Source organism: Megalobrama amblycephala, linkage group LG24 (assembly GCF_018812025.1).
Source record: "Megalobrama amblycephala isolate DHTTF-2021 linkage group LG24, ASM1881202v1, whole genome shotgun sequence".
Taxonomy (NCBI): domain Eukaryota; kingdom Metazoa; phylum Chordata; class Actinopteri; order Cypriniformes; family Xenocyprididae; genus Megalobrama; species Megalobrama amblycephala.
Window position 1 is genome coordinate 6,493,018 of NC_063067.1, and position 26,624 is coordinate 6,519,641.

A 26,624-nucleotide genomic window follows, 5' to 3' on the forward strand; every position below is an offset into this window, starting at 1 on the left:
ATGTGACACTGAAGACTGGAGTAACGATGCTGAAAATTCAGCTTTGCATCACAGGAATAAATTACTTTGTCAAATATATTTAAATAGTACACAGTTATTTTAAATTGTAATAATATTTCACAATATTACTGTTTTTTACTGTATTTTTAATTAAATAAATGTAGCCTTGGTGAGCAGACGAAACTTCTTTTAAAAACATTAAAAATCTTAGTGGTTCCAAACTTTTGGACTGTACTGTATATATATATATATATATATATATATATATATATATATATATATATATATATGTACACATACACATATACATATACATACATATACATATATATATATCAAAATGATAAAATGGAATTTTTTTAAAACTCATTTTTAAAAACTGAATCAACCATTTGTTTACACTAACAATGAAACTTTGTATGCCCTAATTGCCTTAGCCCAGGTCATATTAAGCCTACTTACTTTTTTATAATATAATATAATATAATATAATATAACATAATATAATATAATATAATATAATATAATATAATATAATATAATATAATATAATATAATATAAAAGGGCTGTTTCAAAAGATTTACGAACAGCTTTTCAAAGTTATTCAACATCGACACCTAGTGACTCAAAATGAGTTGTGCAAACTAATTTTTATTTAAAACCACAATATAAGTAATTATAACCACACAATCAAATATTTTATGCATAATACATGGCGTTTTTTAAAAAAAACAAGAAAGAAAATAAAGCAGTGAAGCGCAATACGACCCCTTCCATAATGCTATAAATTATCGCATGTAAATTGTTACTCTTAAAATACTTTATAAAGTTCGCAAAGTTAACAAACAATAAAGGCCTGATGTATAATTCTGGACTGATTAGCAGTTCGTGTAAATTCAAAATCAATCAATTTTCGTTCTATTTAAATGTACATGATGCAATACTCATCTCTAGATAATTGTTTAATGCATTCATTTCTGTTAATATTATTACTGAAAGTTATTCGAAATGTAACCCAGTATTGATAAATTCATAAACCACACCGCTGAACTCCTCAGAAGGAGCTGAGATGCGAGAGCTGCCACGTAGACAGGCAGAATGAATGAAGATCAACTCCAGACTGCCGGTTAGTGGTTATTAGTGAGGAAATCCTACAACAGTGTTAAAGCACGGAGAAAACCACACTGTGATGCAATGTTAGTACTGAAGGCTTTTCTTACATGCACGTTAGTTGCATCTTAGGTCTGCAGCATCAGAGTTCATTTCTGGAGACTCACCGATCCTCTGTATTTATCCAGAGAAACTAACCTCCCTCTGCTGTTCACCACCTTAAACGTGTAAAAGTCTTTCTGTTTGGCCTCAATCAGACATGATAAAGTCAGCAAAGTTAGTGCTCTTAGAAACATCCCCATAATGCAGTGATTCCTCTGATGTGGAGCAGACAGATGAGTGAACGGGACGGTCCGATACGGAATGAAATTCGACAGACCTAGAGCGGAATGAGCTGAACTTTATTGACGTGCGACGCGGCCCGAAACAACCAATCACAAGCTTCCGCATTCCTCTGTACGTGAGCGAGCGTACAACGTCATAAATGTTTTCAGATACGGCATGATAAAAGTTTGTTAATTACGTTTATAATTAAGGTAAATTTATTATCAATTTTAAGATTTGACATACACTACCAGTCAAAAGTTTGGAAACATTACTATTTTTAATGTTTTTGAACGAAGTCTCTTATGCTCATTACAGGATTAGTTCACTTTCAAATTAAAATTTCCTGATAATTTACTCACCCTCATGTCATCCAAGATGTTTATGTCTTTCTTTATTTAGTCGAAAAGAAATTAAGGTTTTTGATGAAAACATTCCAGGATTATTCTCCTTATAGTGGACTTCAATGGAGCCCAAACGGTTGAAGGTCAAAATTACAGTTTACAGCAATCACAGACGAGGAATAAGGGTCTTATCTAGAGAAACCATCACTCATTTTCTAAAAAAAACCCCCAAAAAAGCAAAAAAAATAAACTTTTATACGTTTTAACAATAAATGCTCATCTTGAACTAGCTCTCTTCTTCTTCTCTATTAGAATTCCGGCAGTGTAGACGCTGCTAAGTGTATTACTGCCCTCCAAAGGTTAAAGTTTGAACTAATTGTTATATACTTGTATATGACAATTTAGTTCAAACTTTGACCTGTGGAGGGCAGTAACACACTTAGCAGTGTCTACACTGCTGGAATTCTAATAGAGAAGAAGAAGAGAGCTAGTTCAAGATGAGCATTTATGATTAAAACTTATAAAATTTTTCATTTTTTTTAGAAAATGAGCGCTGGTTTCTCTAGATAAGACTCGTATTCCTCGTCTGGTATGGCGTAGAACATTTTAAAGCTGCACTGAAACTGTAATTTTGACCTTCAACCGTTTGGAGTCAATTAAAGTCCACTATAGGGATTATAATCCTGGAATGTTTTCATCAAAAACCTTAATTTCTTTTCGACTGAAGAAAGAAAGACATGAACATCTTGGATAACATGGGGGTGAGTAAATTATCAGAAAATTTTAATTTGAAAGTGAACTAATCCTTTAAGGCTGCATTTATTTCATAATAAATACAGAAAAAACAATAAAATTGTGAAAAATTATTACAATTTAAAATTATGGTTTTCTATTTTAATATACTTTAAAATATAATTTATTCCTGTAATTTTAAATTGTAATAATATTTCACAATATTATTGTTTTTTCTTTATTTATTATGAAATAAATGCAGCCTTAATGAACATAAGAGACTTCATTCAAAAACATAAAAAATAGTAATGTTTCCAAACTTTTGACCAGTAGTGTACTACAAGTTGGATAACTGGGGTTTGTTGAATAGGCAACTATTTTAAAATATTATGTTATTTTAAGAAAGCACATTTTTTCTTTCTAATTACATTTAATAGGCTATTTAAGAAAAACAAATCCAAAATTTCCCCCATGGTCCAGAGTTTAATTTTAGAGTTTGGAAACTTTTTTAATCTTCCGTACTTTTAAATATTAACAGTAGCCTTTAATTTTTTTTTGTTTTGTATGTATGTATTATGTTATGGAGACTTCTAGTATAGCCTATATGTTATTCTAGAAAAAAATATAAAAAGCAGCTATATTAATGAGAAAAATAATAGTCCTGAATTAAATAATATTAATATTTGCTAATAATGTATATTAGTTTTTATTATATATTATTTAACTACTTGTAGCTATTTATTTAGCTACAAAATTGCTTCCGTATATAATAATAATAATTATTATTATTATTATTATTATTATTATAGTTATACCTTATTTGCATACCTAAAAATATTATTTTATTCTATGAAAATGCAGATGGTAAATGTCTTCAATTTAATGCATTTCTCTAGTTAAATCTAAATTTATCCCCAAAGTCCAGGTATTTTTAACATACTACAATGTTTTCAGAATCAACAATAAACTTTGTTTGCTTGGTATAGATGTATTATTCAATGCAGTGTTTATTATATTAAGTATAGGCCTATATATGCTATTCTAGCAATAATACAAAATATATTAATATAAAAATAGCAAATATTTAATAATAATGCTATTTAGTTTTGAAATATTTTAACTATAAGCTTCAAACATAAATCTGTATACATAATAATAATAATAATAATTCAGATTTTATTCTTTTTGTTTACATTTTCATATCATTTTAATATGCAAATGAGCCTGAGAAACACTAAAAGAAAGGTTTCTTACTTTTAGAGTTTTAATAATCAAGTTGTTTGGGCCTCAGAGCGCCCCCTATAGGCGTCACATCGACGACATGACGCGTCGAAGCGTCGCGTCGGTCTCCAGTGTGGTTTCGGTTTCTCCGCCTGCCGCACTGACGCGGCCCACAATCCAGCGCGCGAGCAGAGTTAACATGGCGCGTGCGCTCACCGTCTCGAGCAGGGCCGAAAACAACAACAACAACAACATCAGCGCCGGGATACATGGCGTTTAACGCGACGCCAAACCGTCACCGCTCCTTATGATCGTTCTCAGCATGTACTGCTGATCTACCGCACATTTGTGAATCTAGGTAAGGCAGAAAAGTAAACACATAAGTGAGGAAGAGGTGCGTGAGGCGTTAGTAGCGCAGCGCGCGAGCTAAGTCTAAATACATTGACAAAAGTTTGGGGAATTACTATAAAATTAGACCTTTGGTGAATGATACACAACTCTAAGTGTATACTACTGACATGTAAATGTGTTCTAGGTGTAAGTATGCAGGTAATGGTGCAGTGCTAGTGTTTGATCACTGCAAGGTTATATGGAGTGTTTTTACTATGGTAATAGGAAATCAGATTCAAGCAATGACATTTAGGATACAATATCACGGCAGGTACATGTAAATAGTCTCTTGATTAATGTTGGGACTCCAGTGTATGACTGTAGTTTTGTGTTAGTTCAGGCCTACAGGTAATTAAACTTGTGAAGGATTGAATATTTGCACCTGATGCCAACACATTCTTCGCATAATTTTTTTTAAATGTGATGTCTAATGCCTTAAAGGTGCAATATGTAATATTTTTGGAGTAAAATATCCAAAAACCACCAGGCCAGTGTTATATATTTTGTTCACTTGAGTACTTACAACATCCCAAATGTTTGCAACTATTTGTAAATCGTGAGAAAATTGCAATTATTACCAAGGCTCCGGGACGTGTGAGGAGTCGCCTATCAATTGACGCTTCGCAAAGACCCGCCCCCCTTAGTTACTGTTGCTTTGTCTGACAAACGATGGCGCTGTCACGCCACACGCAGCGAAAAATACATCGCAGAGCAAAGAGGACACTGACCACACGTCGACAGACAAGACAGAGCAGGTCACTTATGATATTAAACAAAGTCCCAGCTTTCAAATTGTGTAGTTTTAATTTCTTAAAAAAAACAAACAATAAAAACCGTTTTGTGGCTCTTTAATGTGTCGTGACAGATCGTTGTAGCGCCTCAGTTCAAGCGGCTCGTGAACCAATCATCTCTTCCTACTGGTTAATTTATAGCATCAAATAAACATGAATGAACATCAGAAGGAATGTTGTTTCAAACGCGGAAAGATGTTGGTTCACACCATTTTTCAAGTTCAAGTCCACCGAGGTTAATCTGCTAACTCCTGACTGCTTTGTCGGACAAAATGGCGGATTCGGCGTTATATTTGGCTAGATCGCTTGTCAATCAAACTCTTGGCGAAGGGTCAATTGCATTTACAGAAAATTGGATTGATAGTGTAAAATAATAACCATTTTGATTTCCAAGATAATAACTGGACTCACTGAATTAAGCATGCTCGATATGGGATACTACTGTCTGAAATGCGTATTGTGCAATAGTTCCTGTTATTTTCTTTTCTTTTTCTTTTTTTTTTTAAATAGTAGGCTGTATACAGTATACACTACGTTTCTGTAACTCAAACAGTAGAGCTTGGGTTCGATGCATGAACTGATAAATGCTTGAATGCAATTTAGATTAAAGCATGCATACATGTAATACTGTTTAATTAGCAGATTATTGTTCTGTTGTGACATGGTCTAAGTATACTGCTCTTTCTGCAGTATATATTATGTTGTGCTCAGTTTGAATATGAAGCATGCATATGATTACATTTCTTGTCTGTATTCTTATATTCATATCATATCTGTAATGCATACATTCATGTTGTATTAAACGTGTATGTTTAGCGGGACAGGAGATTTACAGCTCTTGTGCGAGAATGTTTTGTATTTTTTTATTCTTTGCATTTGAAGGTCTTGAGTTGGGATGTTGAGACCAAGAATGTTCTTGTCAAATTTACATGTTTTGCAGAGTTCTTACGCGAGATATGGAAAAGTTTGGAATTTGATTTGAGTAATTACCAGGTCTGGATAAGTATAGAAAAATGTTTGTGTTTCCAGACTATTCAGTTTTCTAAAATATAAAAATATGCAAAACTGTTTGTCTTTACTATAATTGAGTCTCATTGGAATGAATGTGCATGTGCCACTCAAACCAGCAACAGATAAAGGAGGAAACGATCATGCAACATCAAACCATGACTTCAGTATCATGTCAGAGTTTAAAGGGATAGTTCACCCAAAAATGAAAATTATCCAATGATTTACTCACCCTCAAGCTATCCTAGGTGTATATGACTATCTTCATTCAGATGAACACAATCAGAGATATATTTAAAATTATCCTGGCTCTTCCAAGCTTTATAATGGGAGTGAATGAGGGCCGAGATTTTGAAGCCCAAAAAAATGCGTCCATCCATCATAAAAATAATCCATACGGCTCCAGGGTCCAAAGGCCTTCTGAAGCGAAGCGATGCGTTTTAAATATGAATATTTTTCTTACAAAAGCCAATCGCTTCACTTCAGAAGGCCTTTATTAACCCCCTGGAGCCATATAATTTATATATTACTGTATAATATATCAAATATAATGCTGTATAAACCATTGAAGTGGAGTGAAGGATATGTAGGAAATTATTAACTAAATATAGAGTACAAGTTGTTCCAAACATGTATGAATTTTCTTCTGCTGAACACAAAATTAGATATTTTGAAGATTGTTGGGACTTCCATAGTATTTTTTTTCCTTCCTTCTATGGAAGTCAATGGCAACCGTCAACTGTTTGATAACTAACATTTCTCAAAATATCTTATTTTGTGTTCACAAGAAAATTCATACAGGTTTGGAACAACTTGAGGGTGAGCATTTTTTGGGTGAACTGTCCCTTTAAGGGTTGAGTTTTTAGTGTGCATGAAATCCATAGCCTACTATAAACATAACGTGTGTGTAATAATATGTTCAAAAATGTGTTAGACTTGACTTAGTGTCATAAGTAAACCAGAAATAACATTGGTAACGCTTTGGTATGGGGAACACATATTCTACAACTTTTGCCTCAATAAACTCTTAATTTACTGCTTATTAATAGTTAGTAAGGTAGTTGTTGTAGTGTTTACGTTTAGGTATTGAGTAGAATTAAGGGATGTAGAATAAGGCATTAATATGTGCTCTAAGTACTAATAAACAGCCAATATGCAAGAAAATAAGCAACCAGTTAAAAGTGAGAATTGTTCCCTATACAAAAGTGTTACCATAACATCAGATGCAATTATTTGATATTCTTTACTTCATCACACGGCCAAATTTTAATGTTTTTGCACAAAATGAAAGATTTTAATTTCAAGATGATTACATGCAACATTAGGTCATGTGACAATGGCGCATACATATGCATGGAATATTATAAATTACAAATAATAAGCTAGTATGCCATTACAAATATATCCCATAATTGAATGTGCTCCAGAATCATGACTTGTTTCCACTTGTTGATTTTAACTTACAAAATGTAGCACAAAAAACATTTCAAACAAATTCATTGTGGAATAATGTATATTGGTTGACTTACTAGTTTTTAAAAAAGTGGGTATTCGTTAGTATTTATTATGTACTATGCTAGTATTCCCATCCCAATCAAAAAAGTCTTCCAGATTTCAACAAACTTTCTATGCACAAACATTTCTGGATTCCCACAATCTGATTCTGTCATGATTCCATTCCAGAAACCTTCAACCCAGAGCCCTTTGGGCTTTTCTTCAGTCTCGTCCGGAGAGAAGTGGAGTGGCATGGAGGACCCCAAAAGCCCCGTGAAGGTGGTCAAACCTTCTCGCTCGAGTGTGGGCAAGGCGCCGTCCTCCAAACCCCAAAGGGAGAGCATGAAAGTCACCAGCCGATGCAAAGACGGCGTCCCCAGGGTGAAAGAGGAGATCCAGGGCGGCCATAGCTGTGGCAGGACGTGCACCGGCAGCCCTCAGGAGCAGGGTAAGGGCAAAACCCGCAGGCTGACGGGCAGAACTAATTCTGGCGAGAGGGGGAGAGGGAAGCCCCAGCCCAGTGAGGCCCGCCAGCAGCCACAGGAGAAGAAAACTCCGGTCCGAAACAGTGGACCAGCCAAGGATGGGGGAGCAACACTGCTGACCAGCACAGGAGAGGAGAGCTCAACACACAACAACACCATCGCAGCTACAGAGAAGATACCTGGTGAGAAAAAAACACCAGTAATGATTCTTTTTGAGTTTATTTAGGGTTTTTTTATTTGCTGGAGTGACCCAACACTACCGTTCATACGTTTGGGGTCGGTAAAAATACAGTAATATTGTGAAATAGTATTACAATATAAAGTAACTGTTTTCTATTTGAATATATCTTAAAATGTAATTATTTCCTGTGAATTTTCAGCATCATTACACCAGTAACTTTTGTCACCTTAATTCACCCTTGCTAAACAAGTATTATTTAATATATAACAAAAAAACATACAGCCCTCAAACTTTTGAAATCTATTTTAATCTATTTTTATTTAATCAATTTAATAGTGTCAAATTAGACACATGAAATTAAAAGAACAATTATTTCCAAAAAATATTTATTCACTAAAGACATGAAAACAGAAAGTGTTTATTATCTGTTAACGTGTTCTCTGTACGAGTATAGGTGTATTTACTAGGACTGCCCTCGACTAAAGATTTTTCTACTATTAGTCATTCATTTAAGCGATTAGTTTACTAATCGCAAATGTATATTAATAAGCCATATAAATCATAATAATGAGCCTTTAATTGCCAATATATAATACATAGCCTAATCAGCGCTCAAGCGCACACATAAAGTTTGCACCGGCAAAAGTAATAATTATGAATGTGTCGTAGCAGCAAGGAGACTGTCTAAACATTTTAATAATTTACTGATAATGTTTTCTGTGTTTTTGGCTGCAGAGATGCTGACTCGTCATCTCTGCAGTAGTGGACGTGCCTATATGCACATTTCATACGGATTATACATAATCTTGAGAATATTTATTTTGGTTGACAATTGGTTGAGGCAAGTATACACTGAGTTTCGGTTAATTTTTGTGACACGCTCAAGTTCACAGAGACCAAGACGGCAGGAAGCGCATCCTGTTTGTCTTCTTTATTTTACAAAGGCACAACATTATCTTGTTATTGTGAGTTTACACAAATGAAAGTAGACCCTTTTCAGTTTCTAATGGTGTATTACTCTTACCTGTTTGACAAAAATGACAGAGTATTTTAAGTTGTTTCTGCTGTTATCAGCATGCTGTAAGCGTGCTCTCCCCACAAACACTTGGATATGCGCCTAATAATAGCACACATTTATCTAGATTAACATTAGAGCGAGCAGCCATGTGAAGTTGCTATTACTGTTTCAAGCCATATTCAGCCATATTTGAGATCGGCGAACGTTTGGATTTCCTGCCCGACATACTGTAATTCCCACAAGCACCCGCCGTTAATGGTCTGTCCTGTGACTTCGCCACAAGGTTTTTGTTTCTGCGACTAACCGACTAATAACATTTTTTGGTCAACTAAGCCTCTTCTATTCGACTAACGGTTAGTCAAATATTATTACTATTATTTACTGTGGGTTGTTTTTGCTGTCTGTTCCTTTAAATCTCAGGTGTGGAGATCTCAGGCAGACAGAGGGTTGAAGTCGCAGCAGAGGTCGTGGAGGTGGGAAACCTGACCTCTGACCAACAGCTGGGACTCAAACAGGCGGAGGAGAGGCTGCAGAGAGACTACATCCACCGGCTGCTCAAGGTGAGGCACATTCATGCACACAAAATATATGGCTATGAAATAATAGTATTTACTGTGAACTGAGACGCTGCAAACACCAAATCATGAGCTGCTTAAATTATCTCATTGCATTTTATTTTGATTAATCATGCAGCCCTACATGAAACTAGTGTGATAGAATCACTTCATGCATTTAACTGATGCGTTCACATTCACGACTGATTTTACTTTTGAATGACAGTCAATAGCAGGTCGTTAATTGAAACTGAAACAACCTGAGCACGTCAAAGAGTCGTTAAGTCCCTGTTGATTTCTCCTGTTTGCATGTCTGTAAAGCACTCAGATGTGTGAATTGATGTTGCATGATGTGATTTGTTTCTCCGTCGTTGTGTATTCCCACAGCCGTCTCCGGAGTACCCGAATTTCCAGTATCTATGCAAACTGTGTTCAGTCCACGTGGAGAATATCCAGGGTGCTCACAAGCACATTAAAGAGAAACGTCACAAGAAGAACATCATGGTGAGCTTTTTTCCTGTGGTCTATATAATAATTAGAGAGGGTTTTGATGTGCTAGTTTCTGTTGGACTGGTAGTAAGCACTGAAAACCCACTAAAACCCTGTCAGAGAAGATGTGTCTCTGAATTCATCACTTTCAAATCACCAGCACCGAAGATATTATGGCTAAATAATGAATATTTTTTATCAACTTTGACTCATTCTGATTTTTTGTTTATCCTTTTGTTTATGTGTATTTTGCAGGAAAAGCAGGAGGAAAATGAGTTGAGAGCGCTTCCTCTTCCCTCTCCGGCCCAATTGAGGGCGCTAGACTCCGCCGTGCTGGAGGCAGCAGAGGTGCACGGCATCTCAGAGGAAGACTTTGCATTGAGACAAGCCGTGGTGCTCCGGATGGAGGTTATTATACGTAAACAACTCACAGGTACACAGCTTTCCCTGCCCACATGTATTAAATTTATTCTGTTAAAGGCACATTATGTAATTTTCACCACTAGAGGTCGCTTATTCAAAACAAAGCCGTAGCTTGATGACGCCTTGATTTCACGGAATCATGAGAATCCGACGGGACTCGGGCAGAAATCATATTCATGGATGAGCTAATGTATTAAAGATTTATTAACATTACTGTAATATGAAGCAGGGTGTGACTGAAAGCCGTTGGAGCGACTGCTAATGAGAGACGAGCGCGACACACGGCTCGAGAGCAGTGGAGCTTTTATTATGTCACAGTCGCCACTTCCGCTTCTTCCGGTCATTCGTATGTGGGGTAACGCAGCGCTGTTTATTATATTAGATACATTTGTGTGTTGAAAGTTGTTATAGTGCTACTCTGTGCGTTTGCTTAGCGGCTGCTATACAACTCTTGTAACTGCAGTAAGCTAGATCAATATTAGGCATGGTAAAACATGGTACTTGCAGTAAATCAAGAAAATGAGAGTTAAACATTAAAGGTGGCCTAGAATTAAAAATTGAATTTACCTCGGCATAGTTGAATAACAAGAGTTCAGTACATGGAAATGACATACAGTGAGTCTCAAACTCCATTGTTTCCTTCTTCTTATATAAATCTCATTTGTTTAAAAGACCTCCGAAGAACAGGCGAATCTCAACATAACACCGACTGTTACGTAACAGTCGGGACCATTAATATGTACGCCCCCAATATTAGCATATGCCAGCCCATGTTCAAGGCATTACACAAGGGCAGGACGTCTGGATCTGTGCACAGCTGAATCATCAGACTAGGTAAGCAAGCAAGAACAATAGGGAAAAATGCGATAATAACTGACATGATTCATGATATCACGATATTTTTAGTGATATTTGTAAATTGCCTTTCTAAATGTTTCGTTAGTATGTTGCTAATGTACTGTTAAATGTGGTTAAAGTTACCATCGTTTATTACTATATTCACAGAGACAAGACTGTCGTTATTTTCATTATTAAACACTTGCAGTCTGTATAATTCAAAAACACAACTTCATTCTTTATAAATCTCTCCAACAGTGTAGCATTAGCCGTTAGCCACGGAGCTAATGTAAACATCCAAATAAATACCACACTTACGCGATTAGACATGCTGCATGATGAACACTTTGTAAAGATCCATTTTGAGGGTTATATTAGCTGTGTGAACTTTGTTTATGCTGGTTAAGGCAAGCGCGAGCTCCGGGAGCGGGGAGCACGAGATTTAAAGGGGCCACAGCCTAAATCGGCGCATAATTAATGATGCCCCAAAATAGGCAATTAAAAAAATGAATAAAAAAAAAAAATCTATGGGGTATTTTGAGCTGAAGCTTCACAGACACACTCAGGGGACACCTTAGACTTATATTACATCTTTTAAAAAGACGTTCTACGGCACCTTTAAGGCTTAATGCGTTGAGCTATATAACATGATTAGATTTCTGTCAATGAATGTATTCAAACAGTCGCTCACCTGTCAAATAAAACACAATATATTAAAGCGTTTTTGGTGTTTCCATGATTTCTACAAAATAAAACTGGAAACCGAGGATAACACAGGTATGATGTCATTGATAGGCGACGCACTAACACGGTCCGTGTCCTGGTTAAAATTACTTATTTCTCTGGATTTAAACATTCTTGAAAACATCTGGGATAATGTAAGTACACAAGTCAACAAAATATATAACATTGTTCTACTGGTTTTTGAATATTTTAATCCAAAAATTTTACATATTGTGCCTTTAATTATTGTCCATAAGTGGACTTATATTATTTCATGTTAGTTAACACATTGTTACCTTTAAGTTTCCACAAAAATATGAACATTTGATATTAAACATTGATAATAATCAGAAATGTTTCTTGAGCAGCAAATCATCATATCAGAATGATTTCTGAAGGATCATGTGACACTGAAGACTGGAGTAATGATGCTGAAAATTCAGCTTTGATCACAAGAATAAATTACATTTTATAATATATTCACATAGAAAACAGTTATTTTGAATATTTCACAATATTACTGTTTTTACTGTATTTTTGACCAATTAAATGCGTTCTTGGTGATCAGAAGAAACATTTTGAAATCTTACCAACCCCAAACATTTGAATGGTAGTGTACTTCATAAAAAAGAGCAGGAGAGTGTTTTTCTCAATATGGTGAATGTATGAATGACTTCTCCCATCCTTTTTTCTTCATAGCGTGCTCTCTCCGTCTTTACGGCTCCTGCTTCACCCGCTTCGCCTTTAAAACGAGTGACATTAACATCGACGTCTCTTACCCCTCAACTGTGAGTATGATCAGACAAGCTGCTTCTGTGGATATGTGACGATTCATTTTACTGTGTTCATAACCGTTTTACTGTTGTTATTTAACACATGTCTGTTGTGCAGATGACTCAACCTGATGTGCTGATCCAGGTGCTGGAGATCTTAAAGAACAGCGGTGGGTTTCCCATTCATTTTCATATTTTGCCTATATTTTACATTATTTGTGTTTGCAAAACTCATTTCGGTAATTTAAGCTTTTAGATCAGAAGATTTTAAAGATTTTATGAGACGCAAATTCAGTCAAGTGTGTCCTGACGTTTGACAGATCCTGTACTCATAAATGTGCTTCGCTTGTCTATTGAACAGCTGAAAGTTCATGAATGCTCAAGACTTGAGTTTCGAGAGCCAAGATTAACTCTGGTTTCACTTTTGTTTCCAGTGGAGTTTGCCGAGGTGGAGTCTGATTTTCATGCCAAAGTCCCTGTTGTTTTCTGCAGAGATGTGGCGAGGTCAGTTTTATGTGGGCTATAAAACCGAGATGCTATAAATAGTTACTGCACACAAAGAATTAACAGGTTGAATACAATAAAAGTAGTCTGTCATATGAGCTGTTTGTTGTCTCTGCAGTGGGTTAATGTGCAAAGTGAGCGCAGGAAATGATGTTGCGTGCCTCACCACCAATCACCTTGCGGCTCTGGCCAGACTGGAGCCAAGGCTTGTGCCTCTGGTGCTGGCCTTCCGTTACTGGGCCAATGTATGACTCCCTGTCACACTTTCCCATGATTACTGTGGCCGTTTCTCGCCAAGGTCTAACAAGATTGTGTTTATTTTTGTAGCTGTGCCACATCGACTGTCAGGCGGAGGGAGGAATCCCATCCTACTCGCTGTCTCTGATGGTCATATTCTTCCTTCAACAGAGAGCAAAGCCCGTCCTGCCCGTTTATCTAGGACATTGGGTAAGAGCTGATGTTTTAGTAAACCTGGAAGGAAATAAATAATAACTATATTCTTGATGTGTGTGTGAGTTGAACATACTTTTGACTAGTTCTTTATCAATATATATTTATTTTACGGGGCTGTTGAATGCTTGAATCTGATTGGTTGACGAACGTTCTAAGGTCTATATATATATATATATATATATATATAATATATATATTCTGGTTGTGTGGTTCTGGTCAGATCAAAGGCTTTGATGTGAAGCGTGTGGATGAGTTTCACCTGACGGGGATGGAGTCGGGCACATTCGTGGGTTGGGAGCACAGACCCGCTCCTGCTGGCGAGGGCCGCATGGACGGCAAAGCCAAACCTGAACCCAAAACCCACACGGAGAAGAAAGAGAAGAAGGTCGAATACATTAAGGGCAAGGTGAGCGTTTCACCAATATGCATGATTTTATTAAAGAAACCCTAAGGAAAGTATTTTACAATCGCTAGGACATGTTTCTCAACACTTAGGTCACTTTAAAAAAAAAAAAAAAAACTCTTCACACAGTTCTCCTAACCAACATTCAGCTTGGCACAGCAGTTATTTTCACATTCAAAATGCCCTATAACTACTATGCATGTCAGCATGCATGATGAACATCTCGTAAAGATCCATTTTGAGGGTTATATTAGCTGTGTGAACTGTGTTTATGCTGTTCAAGGCAAACGCGAGCTCCAGGGGCCTGGGAGCATGAGAATTAAAGGGGCCGCAACCAATATATCGGTGCATAGTTAATGATGCCCCAAAATAGGCAGTTAAAAAAATGAATAAAAAAAAATCTATGGGATATTTTGAGCTGAAACTTCACAGACACATTCAGGGGACACCTTAGACTTATATTACATCTTTTAAAAAGAAGTTCTAGGGCACCTTTAAGTTTAACAGTTTTGAAAGAAGCATGTAAACGTGCAAATTGGCAGTTTTGGCGGTGGTTGTGTGAGTGAGAAAGCAATTTGTTGTTTGAAAGAAGTTATTATTGAATGCATTTTGTGCCAAACTAAGCAATAGCTGCAAATTTAACTTAGGCATAAAATTAGAATATTGCATAATTATTTTGAGAATAAAGCAGCGTTTCCATTGCAAGACTACTGTTGTTGTTTTGAAAAAGTCACTGAAGTATTGAGAAATCAATTGTAGCGTTTGTAAATTAAAAACTGTATTAGTAACGATTGTTTATGTTTGCAGTCCCGTCTGATGCTGGAGGAAACGGTGAGCGCGTCTCTGGGGCAGCTGTGGCTGGAGCTCCTGCGCTTTTACACGCTGGAGTTTGCGCTGGAGGAGCACATCATCAGCATCCGTCTGAGAGAGCTGCTGCCGCGAGAGCTCAAGCACTGGCCTCGCCGCAGACTCGCCATTGAGGGTGAGCGGAGAGATTTAGTGTGGCGAAAAAGTATTATAGCCACAGATATGCCTGTTGCAGATGAGTTGCTGAGCATCTTTTCAGCAAGCTGATGTGCAAACTGCCGCAGTATTTTACTATTACTTATATATTTAAGTGCACTTTATGTTTGTCACATTACGATGCATATGAAAATGAGCAACAGCTGCAGCATGAAAGCGCTTTTAAATGATCAGATGTTGGATGTTCCAGATCCGTTTGCGTTGAAGAGGAACGTGGCTCGCAGTCTGAACAGTCAGATGGTGTTTGAGTACATCCAGGAGCGTTTCCGCATGGCCTACAAGTACTTCGCCTGTCCTCAGAGCAGGAACGGAGCGAACATCAGCCGCGGCTTACTGATGAAGAAATCCCGGCGCCACGGCAGAGCGCTCTCGCATGGCCGTGACGACAGCCTGGAACGAAAGAACCGGGAGGAGCGGAGGAGCGGCGAGGAGGACGGAGACAGCAGTGATGATGAGGAAGAGAGGGATATAGAGGAAGAGGAGAGGCTGAGAGCAGGGTTCACCGAGCTCCTGGTGAGTGATGGTGGGATGAATGCCGGATGTGAAGCCACAGCTGTGTCTCCTTCCATCCTGAACGGCCTGCTGATGGACAGCGATGATGAGGAGGAGGAGGAGGATGATAAAGATCAAGAGATGGAGGAACAGGACAGTATTGCTCCAGAAGACATGCACTACATCTTTGACAGGATGATCTTCACGGGAGGAAAGGTAATTGCACGGGATAAAAGAATATTTGTGCGGTGCCTGACCATGCAAACCTCTGGGAAACTGGAAGTAACAGGGAATTTTGGAAATCTTGTTTTCCAGGTGTTGAAATGTCTAAAAGTCTATAAGTGAATATACATAGTTATAGTTACGTTTAGCTTAAAAATCAATTTGAAATTGATCTTGTGTGGAGTTAAACCAGCTTCAGAGTCACTGAATCAAATTATTATTATGAGTTTGTTGTTGGCTCTCAAAATGGTCTGAATTTTAAGAAACCGTATTTTCGCATGAGAAAGTTTGGGTTTTTTAAAATGTTTTTGAAAGAAGTCTCTTATGCTCGCAAAGGCTGCATTTATTTAACCCTCTGGTGTTCTTCGCGTGTCATGAAAAATGACCAATTTTGTTTTATTTCAATGAAAGCAATGTACTATATTTTAGTTTAATAATTTTTTAATTTAATATTTTGGGTTTTTTTAGGGGATTTTATGGTATTAAATTGTATTTACACTGTAGTTATAATCCATTTATTCACTTTTTGAGCAATTTCCAACTTAAACTGTCATACATTTTGAATGCTCTATAGCTTAATTTTGATCTCTTTTCAGACATGACACTTGGCAAAGTATTGCTGAAGTGAAAAAAAGTTAACTTAAACTTAGTTACAGAATTTTTACATTTATTGTTAATATGAAATATATTTTCATATTTGCAAGAAAATCAAAGCCATAAATCTAAACTTGTTGTGTTCCAACTTCGAGCTTGATATCTCAAAAAATGAGCTTTCAGTAAGATTTTGTTTGGCCGCAGTACCAAACATTTCCACTAGATGAAATTTGTTTCCAATTTTTTTTCCAATGTGGACATTTTTGATCCGCGAGAAGCACAAGTGTGATTATTTCAGGACTTTTTATAATATATATATATATATATATATATATATATATATATATATATATATATATATATGGACTAAGTACATGATTTTTTTTTTCTTTTTCACATAGCAAGTGCTAAAATTTTTACCAAGTTTCGTACCTTTCCAATGAAGTAAAAAATTCTAAAAAACTTTTGTTTAAAATGACCAAAGAGCACCAGAGGATACAGTAAATAAAATCAGTATGGCTCACGTTCATTGCATGTATATATGGTAAATTATTTGATGCTGTGATCCAGAAATTTAGTGTTTGTTGGTGTTTTTTCTATGCAGCCGCCAACGGTCGTGTGCAGCATCTGCAAGCGAGATGGCCACCTTAAAGACGATTGCCCTGAAGACTTCAAGAAGATCGAGCTGAATCCTCTGCCGCCCATGACCGAGCGCTTCAGAGAAATCCTGGACGGACTCTGCATGCTGTGTTACCGTGAGCGCCAAACCATACTTCACCATCATCTGTATTTAATATCCAACGCACCAGTAGATTTGGTGCATTTGTGCTGTAGGTTCAAATGTAATTTTTTTGTGTTTGCAGATGAGTTGTCGCCAACTCTCGGAGAGCAGCAGAAGCGGGAGCAGATTCTAGCCAGTCTGGAGCACTTCATTAGAAAAGAGTACAATGGTGCGAATGCATATGCATATGAAAGCACAACAGAGTTATCACAAAAAAAATGTGCAGTAGCAAAATAGTTTTATTAACTAAAATAAAGTGGACCCTTTTCACGTTTTCAGGGTATTCAGAAACAGAAGTTGTCATAATTGTGTAAACTTATATAGTGGTGAAAAGGAGCCTAATGCAAATATCATTTTTGTGTTCCCATTTGCTATTGTCGCAAAATAAAATAAAATAATGATGAAAATTTATTTTGATTCTGTTTGTCTGTTCAGATAAGGCCCAGCTCTGTCTGTTTGGTTCTTCTAAGAACGGCTTTGGCTTTCGTGACAGTGACCTGGACATCTGTATGACACTGGAGGGTCATGACACCGCTGAGGTATAAATACTGTTGCCCCTGCAAAAGAAACACCTTATTTTTTTATTTCATTTTTTTATTTTATACTATGACAAGTTTCAAAAGTTCTGAACGAGGTTGCTATCCTTTATAATGTGTGTTGTGCCGATTTCTGATTTCACTTAGTTTAAATTGTACTTCTTGTTTATAAGCATTCAAAAGGGGATCAGTTTGTGTTATAGTCCTTCAAAACATTATTTACCCAATTATCAACTCTCTTAATGTTTAATCAGTCTTGCTTTCTTGTCCTTTTTACAGAAACTGAACTGTAAGGAGATCATAGAGGGTTTAGCAAAGGTGCTGAAGAAACACACAGGTGTGTGACGGATTTCTTTTCTAAAACTCAGTATGTCAAAATTAATAAAGTCAGTTTGAGATGATAATTCAGTGCTGACTGATTCATTTGTGTGTGTGGTTCAGGTCTAAGGAATATCTTGCCTATCACAACTGCTAAAGTGCCTATAGTGAAGTTTGAACACAGGCAGAGCGGACTGGAGGGAGACATCAGCCTCTACAACACACTGGTGAGACTCATGTTACGTTACCATACGATACGTTATATGTTATGTTACGATGTGTTATGTTATGTTATGTTATGTTATGTTATGTTATGTTATGTTATGTTATGTTATGTTATGTTTCGTTACATTATGATACGATATGTTGTTACGATACGATAAGTTATGTTATATGTTGTTACGATATGTTATGTTATATGTTATGTTACCTGTTGTTACATTATGATACTTTATGATAGGTTATGTTATGTTAGGATATGATACGTTAGGATATGATACGTTATGCTATATGTTACATTACGATCCGATCCGTTATATGTTACATTAAGATATGTTATATTTTGTTAAAATACGATACGTTACGTTAATTGTTATATTACAATCTGATACATTACGATACGTTATGTTACGTTACGATACGCTGTTATGTTACATTACGTTATACAATACTTTATGTTATGTTACACTATGTTACGATATGATATGATATGTTACGTTTCGATCCGATACATTGTTATGTTACGATACATTATGTTACGATACGTTATGTTATGATACGTTATGTTATGTTACGATACATTATGTTATGTTATGTTATGTTACAATCCGATACATTGTTACGTTATGTTATGTTACATTACGATACGTTATGTTATGTTATGTTACGATACGTTATGTTGTTATGTTACGATACGTTATGTTGCGTTACATTGCGATACGATACATTGTTATATGTTATGTTACATTACAATACATTGTTATGTTATGTTACATTACAATCGATACATTATATGTTACGATGCGCTATGTTATATGTTAAGTTATGTTACGTTAAGATACAGTACGTTATATGTTGTTATTTACGATACGTTATGTTATTTGTTACGTTATGTTATATATTATGTTTAGGGCTGTCAAGCGATTACAATTTTTAATCTAATTAATTACATGATGTGGCTATTAATTAATCTAATTAATTGCACATTAATTAGACAGATAATTACAGAAATTACCCCCAAAAGATAATTTAAAGTCATTATTTCGTTAAATGAGAAAAGCATCAAATATACATTACAAAAAGTAACTTTAAATAGAAATATATTTGATTCAATATAGAATTTATTACACGTAAACAACGGTCATGAGGCCATTAGGGTGAGTAAATGATGACAGAATTTTCATTTTTGGGTCAACTATACCTTTAATGTATTTTTTTTTTTTTTTTATTAACATGGAATATGTTTTTTTTTCTTTATAGGTAATATTTTCTTTGAGAAAAACAGATAATAATGTGTCTAAAATACAACTGAATATTAACTTATTTATTGAACTGTTGTATAAAACCAATATCAAATTTGCACTTGTGCTGTTCGGTACAAAAACAGTTACTCGTTACTCGCGTGATATTGCTGAACTATATCATATTATATAAATATGAGACACGCATACAGGAGCATTTTGCCCTGATATTTTGTCAACAGCCCTAGTTACGTCATGTTGTGTGTCTATATATGAAATATAGGTGTTATTATCATTTAGTTTTTTATTTATTTATTTATTTTTGTTAATTTCCTGTTTTGTGTGTCAGGCCCAACACAACACCCGGATGCTGGCCACATATGCTGCTATAGACCCTCGTGTGCAGTATCTGGGCTACACTATGAAAGTATTTGCCAAGGTAAGACCAGATATCCCTGCTGCTGTTGTCATCATAATCAGAAATCTAATGTGCAGAATGCAGATAGCAGCGTAAGCTATTCCCTATGTATTCAAACATGTGAATTCAGACAGCTGCCAATCACATTAGTGCAAAAGGCACATGCACATGAGCACTTAAAAAAATAACATGGAAATTATTTTGGAGTATTACATAATCACAACCAGAAAAACCTGAACTTATGCTTATGCTTATTCTAGACAAATATAAATTGAGCACTAGTGTTCAAATGTTTGATTTTCTTTGAAAGAAATTATTCAGAAAGCATGCATTAAATTGATGAAAAATAAGATACATTTATAATGTTATATTCAACTTTATATTAATTAAATAATCTTTAAAAAACGTTTTCAACATTGATAATAATCAGAAATGATTCTTGAGCACTAAATCAGCATATTAGAATGATTTCTAAAGGATCATCAAATATATTCAAATAAAGTTGCAATAATATTTCACTATATTACAGTTTCTACTGTAATTTTTGATCAAATAAATACAGCTTTGGTGAGCAGAAGAGACATAACATTAAGAGATCATACCATCTTTTAGCATACTTCTGAAGCAAAGAGTGAAGCTGCTAAGTTATTATTATTAATTATACGTAGTTTTATGGCCTCAAATTAATTGTAGTTTCTCAATTAATAAGAGGTCATACAGCTATGTATATTTAATAAAGATAAAGATTAAGAAAATTGTTTAAAATATTTTTAAATTAAATGTAGCATATCACTGCTCTCTTCATTAAGTGTCATTGCATAGGAAATACTGAATACTACAGTATTGAATACATGCACACTAGAAAACCTGTGTGAATGTGTGTTTGTCAGCGCTGTGACATTGGCGATGCCTCCAGAGGGAGTCTCTCCTCCTATGCTTACATCCTCATGGTGCTGTATTTCCTACAACAGAGACAACCACCAGTCATCCCTGTGTTACAAGAGGTAACATTAGTACCATTAACATTAGTGGGACTATTACTCAACGTTTAAAAATCCATAATAACAGCTTTTTTTGTAAGTGAATAAAAGATTGTGTTGCTAAGAAATATCTCTGTAACTAGAATCGTTCTGTTCAGCTTGAGTCCTGTTTCTCCTGCAGATATTTGATGGGAACATTGTTCCTCAGAGGATGGTGGACGGCTGGAACGCGTTCTTCTTCGATGACCTTGATGAGCTGGTGAGCAGGAATGGTTTGAGATTGTTTCTGATCATGCATGTTTGTTTGTGTTTCATTTGGTATTTATTCACTTGGATACTGTGTAAACAAATTATGCAGCCCGGTGCATTTTGAAGTGCACTCAAAAGGCATGAATTAATGTGTGTTTTGCATGTCCAGCGGCGACGTCTCCCGGAGCTCCATCAGAATAAGGAGTCGGTCGGGGAGCTGTGGCTCGGCCTGCTGCGCTTCTACACTGAAGAGTTTGATTTTAAAGAGCATGTCATCTCCATCCGACAGCGCAAGCGCCTCACCACCTTCGAGAAACAGTGGACGTCCAAATGCATCGCAATCGAAGGTTTGGAACTCATTGTCGGCACTCAAAGCATTTGCATGTTTTTATGATATTATATCCTAATATTGTAGAAATTTGGATATTAGAATAATTTTTATGAATATATAATAGTTATTCCATCCATAGTTTTCAAGTAGATATGTTTAATGTACTAAAATACAGTAAAAATACAGTTTTGTAATTTATATTTATATTATTTATAATTTACTAATTAATTAATTAATTAATTAATTAATTAATTAAACATTATATTTTATTAAATATATAACATTTAATAATATTAAAATTAATAAATATATATTATTTTTAACAATTGTCACTAAATACACAAAGAAAAATAACAATAAAATATATATATGTTTATATTATTTATTTATAATTAATATTAATTCTAATTTTTAATAAGTAATTTCATTATTATTAGTAATTACTTTTCATTAAATACAAAGAAAAATGGATGGATGGATGGATGGATGGATAGGTGGGTGGATGGATGGATGGATGGATGGATGGGATGGGATGGGATGGGTGCATGGATGGATGGATGGATGGATGGATGGATGGATGGATGGATGGATGGATGGGATGGGATGGGATGGGATGGGTGGATGGGTGGATGGATGGATGGATGGATGGATGGATAGGTGGGTGCATGGATGGATGGGATGGGTGCATGGATGGATGGGATGGGATGGGATGGGATGGGATGGGTGGGTGGGTGTGTGGATGGATGGATGGATGGATAGGTGGGTGTGTGGATGGGATGGATGGATGGATGGATGGATGGATGGATGGATGGATGGATGGATGGGTGGGTGCGTGGATGGATGGGATGGATGGATGGATAGGTGGGTGCATGGATGGATGGATGGATGGATGGATAGGTGGGTGCGTGGATGGATGGATGGATGGGATGGCTGCGTGGATGGATGGATGGATGGATGGATGGAGGGATGGGATGGGATGGGATGGGATGGGTGCATGGATGGATAGGTGGGTGCATGGATGGATGGATAGGTGGGTGCGTGGATGGATGGATGGATGGATGGGATGGGATGGGATGGGATGGGATGGGTGCATGGATGGATGGATGGGTGGGTGCATGGATGGATGGGTGGGTGCATGGATGGATAGGTGGTAGGGCTGCAAGATTAATCGCATGAGATTGTCATGCGTGTCTCGTCAGTAAAGCCGGTTCTGTGATTAGTGGTAAATTTCCATCACCTGCTTTCAAATGGAGCGGCACTTAATATACAGAGCCGTAGTTCACGGACAAGCTACGCAATATCACGTTCATAATCGAAGGCGATTCATCTGCGATTATGAACGCGATATTGCGTAGCTTGTCCGCGAACTACGGCTCTGTATATTAAGTGCCGCTCCATTTGAAAGCAGGTGATGGACATTTACCGCTAATCACAGAACCGGCTTTACTGACGAGACACGCATGACAATCTCATGCGATTAATCGTGCAGCCCTAATAGGTGGGTGCGTGGATGGGATGGATGGATGGGTGGGTGCGTGGATGGATGGGATGGGATGGGTGCATGGATGGATGGGTGGATGGATGGATTGAAGGGTGGGTGGGTACGTGGATGGATGGATGGATGGAAGGGTGGATGGAAGGATGGGGGGTGGATGGATAGATGGATGAATGGATGGAAGGATAGATGGATGGGTGCATGCATGGATGGATGGGATGGGATGGGATGGGTGCATGGATGGATGGATGGATGGATGGATGGATGGGTGGGTGCATGGATGGATGGATGGATAGGTGGGTGCGTGGATGGGATGGATGGATGGATGGGTGGGTGCATGGATGGATGGGATGGGTGCGTGGATGGATGGGATGGGTGCATGGATGGATGGGTGGATGGATGGATTGAAGGGTGGGTGGGTACGTGGATGGATGGATGGATGGATGGATGGAAGGATGGGGGGTGGATGGATAGATGGATGAATGGATGGAAGGATAGATGGATGGGTGGATGGATGGGTGGATAGGTGGGTGCATGGATGGATGGATGGATGGATGGATGGGTGGGTGGGTGTGTGGATGGATGGGATGGATGGATGGATGGATAGATGGATGGATAGGTGGGTGCGTGGATGGGATGGATGGATGGATAGGTGGGTGCATGGATGGATGGATGGGATGGGATGGGTGCATGGATGGATGGATAGGTGGGTGCGTGGATGGATGGGATGGGATGGGATGGGTGCATGGATGGATGGATGGATGGATGGATAGGTGGGTGCGTGGATGGGATGGATGGGATGAATGGATGGATGGGTGGGTGCATGGTTGGATGGGATGGGTGCGTGGATGGATTGGATGGGATGGGATGGGATGGGTGCATGGATGGATTGAAGGGTGGGTGGGTACGTGGATGGATGGATGGATGGATGGATGGAAGGGTGGATGGAAGGATGGGGGGTGGATGGATAGATGGATGAATGGATGGAAGGATAGATGGATGGGTGCATGGATGGATGGATGGGATGGAATGGGTGCATGGATGGATGGATGGATGGATGGAAGGATAGATGGATGGGTGCATGGATGGATGGATGGATGGAAGGATAGATGGATGGATGGATGGATGGATGGAAGGATAGATGGATGGGTGCGTGGATGGATGGGATGGATGGATGGATGGATAGGTGGGTGCATGGATGGATGGATGGATGGATATGTGGGTGTGTGGATGGATGGGATGGATGGATGGATGGATAGGTGGGTGCGTGGATGGGATGGATGGATGGATGGATGGATGGATGGGTGGGTGCATGGATGGATGGGATGGGTGCATGGATGGATGGGATGGGTGCGTGGATGGATGGGATGGGATGGGTGCATGGATGGATGGAATGAAGGGTGGGTGGATGGATAGGTGGATGGGTACGTGGATGGATAGATGGATGAATGGATGGAAGGATAGATGGATGGATGGATGGATGGATGGATAGGTGGGTGCATGGATGGATGGATGGATGGATAGGTGGGTGCATGGATGGATGGATAGATGGATAGATGGATGGATGGATGGATGGATGGATGGATGGGATGGGATGGGTGCATGGATGGCTGTGTGGATGGGTGGGTGGATGGATGGATGGAAGGGTGGATGGATAGATGGATGAATGGATGGAAGGATAGATGGATGGGTGGGTGGATGGATAGATGGATAGGTGGATAGGTGGATGGAAGGATGCAAGGATGGAAGGATAGAAGCATAGGTGGATGGATCCATACCTATCTATATTTATCTATCAATCATAGATATATTTTTAAAATATTTTTAATGCTGTATATTTGCCAAAGTTGCGGCATCATCTCTGAATGTGGCACTTTTATTTTGAGTTCTGATTTTTTTGCAATATTTCATTTAAACAAGACATGTAACGTGACCCCTGTTAAGGTTAAATGTTATATGTTCTGTTTTCACATATGTATTTTGGACAGATCCCTTTGACTTGAATCACAATCTCGGGGCTGGTGTCTCTCGCAAAAGTAAGCAAAACTATCGTGTTCCACACCGTTCAGCTTTTTTTCTGCTCTGAAGTGCAGTTGTAGTAAATATACGGTTGTATTGTGTCCAACTCGTTCTCTCTGCCCTCTCTACACAGTGACTAACTTCATCATGAAGGCCTTCATCAATGGCAGGAAGCTGTTTGGCACCCCATTTTACCCTCAGCCTGGAACCGAGCCCGTGAGTCCCATTAAAACGGCTCTTTAGTCCGGACAGAGCGCCTTAACCTTCATTTCATGTCTCTGATGCGTATGCCTCATTCTGTACACGGTCAGACTGTCTTTTTTTCTCTTTCAGGATTACTTCTTTGACTCAAAGGTGCTGACAGACGGTGAATTGGCTCCTAATGACCGCTGCTGTCGGATCTGTGGGAAGATCGGTCACTATATGAAGGACTGCCCAAAGAGGCGCAGGTGCACTGTTTACATATGCTGCAGAAAATATTACTTTTGAAAGCAGTAATGCATTGGGATGCAATGTGCTTAGCTGGTCTTTTTTGCTTTCAGAATGAAGAAAAAGGAGAACGAGCGAGAGGATGAGATCAGGGAGGAGGACAGGGAACCCAGAGAAAGACGCTGTTTTCAGTGTGGCGATATGGGTCACGTGAGGAGAGACTGTCCTGATTACAAACACCTCCGTCAGAGAGGAGCACCCGGACCCGGTACAGATGAACTTTATTTATTTAATTTGAAAATAATTATTTCTGTTTGCTTATTTGTTCATTAATTAATTAAGCCTCTCTAGAGCATTTTCATAAGCCCAATCAGTTAATGAATATATTTAATAAAAATATAAGAAATATTTATAATAAATAAATAAAAATATAGAATAATGTGATAAATAGGTAAATATTAATTTTATATTTGTATTTTATTTTTAAAATATTTTTAATTTATATATTCTCAAATTATTTTAATTACATTTAACTAAATAAAGAGAAATTTTAGTATATATTTATTTCTATATATACTATATTTCTATTTACAGTATAATTAATAAATCTAATTATTTCTAGTAATTTTCACATATAATTATATTATATACTAAACTAAAAGTTGTTTTTTTTAAAGAAAAAATATAGTATATATTTATTTAAGTCCAAAATCCAGTATCTCAAAATATTAGAATATTTACATTTGAGTTTCATTAAATGACCATCCCTACAGTATAAATTCCGGGTATCTCTTGTTCTTTGAAACCACACTAATGGGGAAGACTGCTGACTTGACAATGGTCCAGGAGACAATCATTGACAGCCTCCACAAAGAGAGTAAGTCACAGATGGTCATTACTGAATGTGGTGGCTGTTTACAGAGTGATGTATCAAAGCATATTAAATGCAAAGTTGACTAGAAGGAAGAAATTGGGTAGGCAAAGGTGCACAAGCAACAGGGAGGACCGCAAGCTTGAGA

The 26,624-nt window shown here is 37.3% G+C and overlaps 2 protein-coding genes across 2 annotated transcripts in view; one reads left to right on the top strand and one right to left on the bottom strand.

Moving 5' to 3' along the window:
• gpx7 (glutathione peroxidase 7) overlaps positions 1 to 1,516 on the bottom strand; it is a 13,609-nt gene extending 12,093 nt beyond the window's left edge. Inside the window, exon 1 of the mRNA XM_048179032.1 lies at positions 1,279 to 1,516. Within this exon, the coding sequence (XP_048034989.1) occupies positions 1,279 to 1,413 (135 nt within the window). The 5' untranslated portion in view covers positions 1,414 to 1,516. The remainder of the gene's footprint in view (positions 1 to 1,278) is intronic.
• A 2,369-nt stretch (positions 1,517 to 3,885) lies between these two features.
• tut4 (terminal uridylyl transferase 4) overlaps positions 3,886 to 26,624 on the top strand; it is a 30,086-nt gene continuing 7,347 nt past the window's right edge. Inside the window, exons 1-26 of the mRNA XM_048179110.1 lie at positions 3,886 to 4,090; positions 7,605 to 8,082; positions 9,520 to 9,659; positions 10,041 to 10,157; positions 10,398 to 10,575; positions 12,825 to 12,913; positions 13,017 to 13,068; positions 13,333 to 13,402; positions 13,521 to 13,647; positions 13,730 to 13,849; positions 14,076 to 14,261; positions 15,066 to 15,240; positions 15,472 to 15,989; positions 17,194 to 17,344; positions 17,453 to 17,539; positions 17,806 to 17,909; positions 18,186 to 18,243; positions 18,348 to 18,451; positions 20,034 to 20,123; positions 20,993 to 21,106; positions 21,264 to 21,341; positions 21,501 to 21,678; positions 25,146 to 25,193; positions 25,310 to 25,392; positions 25,510 to 25,625; positions 25,719 to 25,873. Coding sequence (XP_048035067.1) covers positions 7,668 to 8,082; positions 9,520 to 9,659; positions 10,041 to 10,157; positions 10,398 to 10,575; positions 12,825 to 12,913; positions 13,017 to 13,068; positions 13,333 to 13,402; positions 13,521 to 13,647; positions 13,730 to 13,849; positions 14,076 to 14,261; positions 15,066 to 15,240; positions 15,472 to 15,989; positions 17,194 to 17,344; positions 17,453 to 17,539; positions 17,806 to 17,909; positions 18,186 to 18,243; positions 18,348 to 18,451; positions 20,034 to 20,123; positions 20,993 to 21,106; positions 21,264 to 21,341; positions 21,501 to 21,678; positions 25,146 to 25,193; positions 25,310 to 25,392; positions 25,510 to 25,625; positions 25,719 to 25,873 — 3,553 coding nt within the window. The 5' untranslated portion in view covers positions 3,886 to 4,090; positions 7,605 to 7,667. The remainder of the gene's footprint in view (positions 4,091 to 7,604; positions 8,083 to 9,519; positions 9,660 to 10,040; positions 10,158 to 10,397; positions 10,576 to 12,824; positions 12,914 to 13,016; positions 13,069 to 13,332; positions 13,403 to 13,520; positions 13,648 to 13,729; positions 13,850 to 14,075; positions 14,262 to 15,065; positions 15,241 to 15,471; positions 15,990 to 17,193; positions 17,345 to 17,452; positions 17,540 to 17,805; positions 17,910 to 18,185; positions 18,244 to 18,347; positions 18,452 to 20,033; positions 20,124 to 20,992; positions 21,107 to 21,263; positions 21,342 to 21,500; positions 21,679 to 25,145; positions 25,194 to 25,309; positions 25,393 to 25,509; positions 25,626 to 25,718; positions 25,874 to 26,624) is intronic.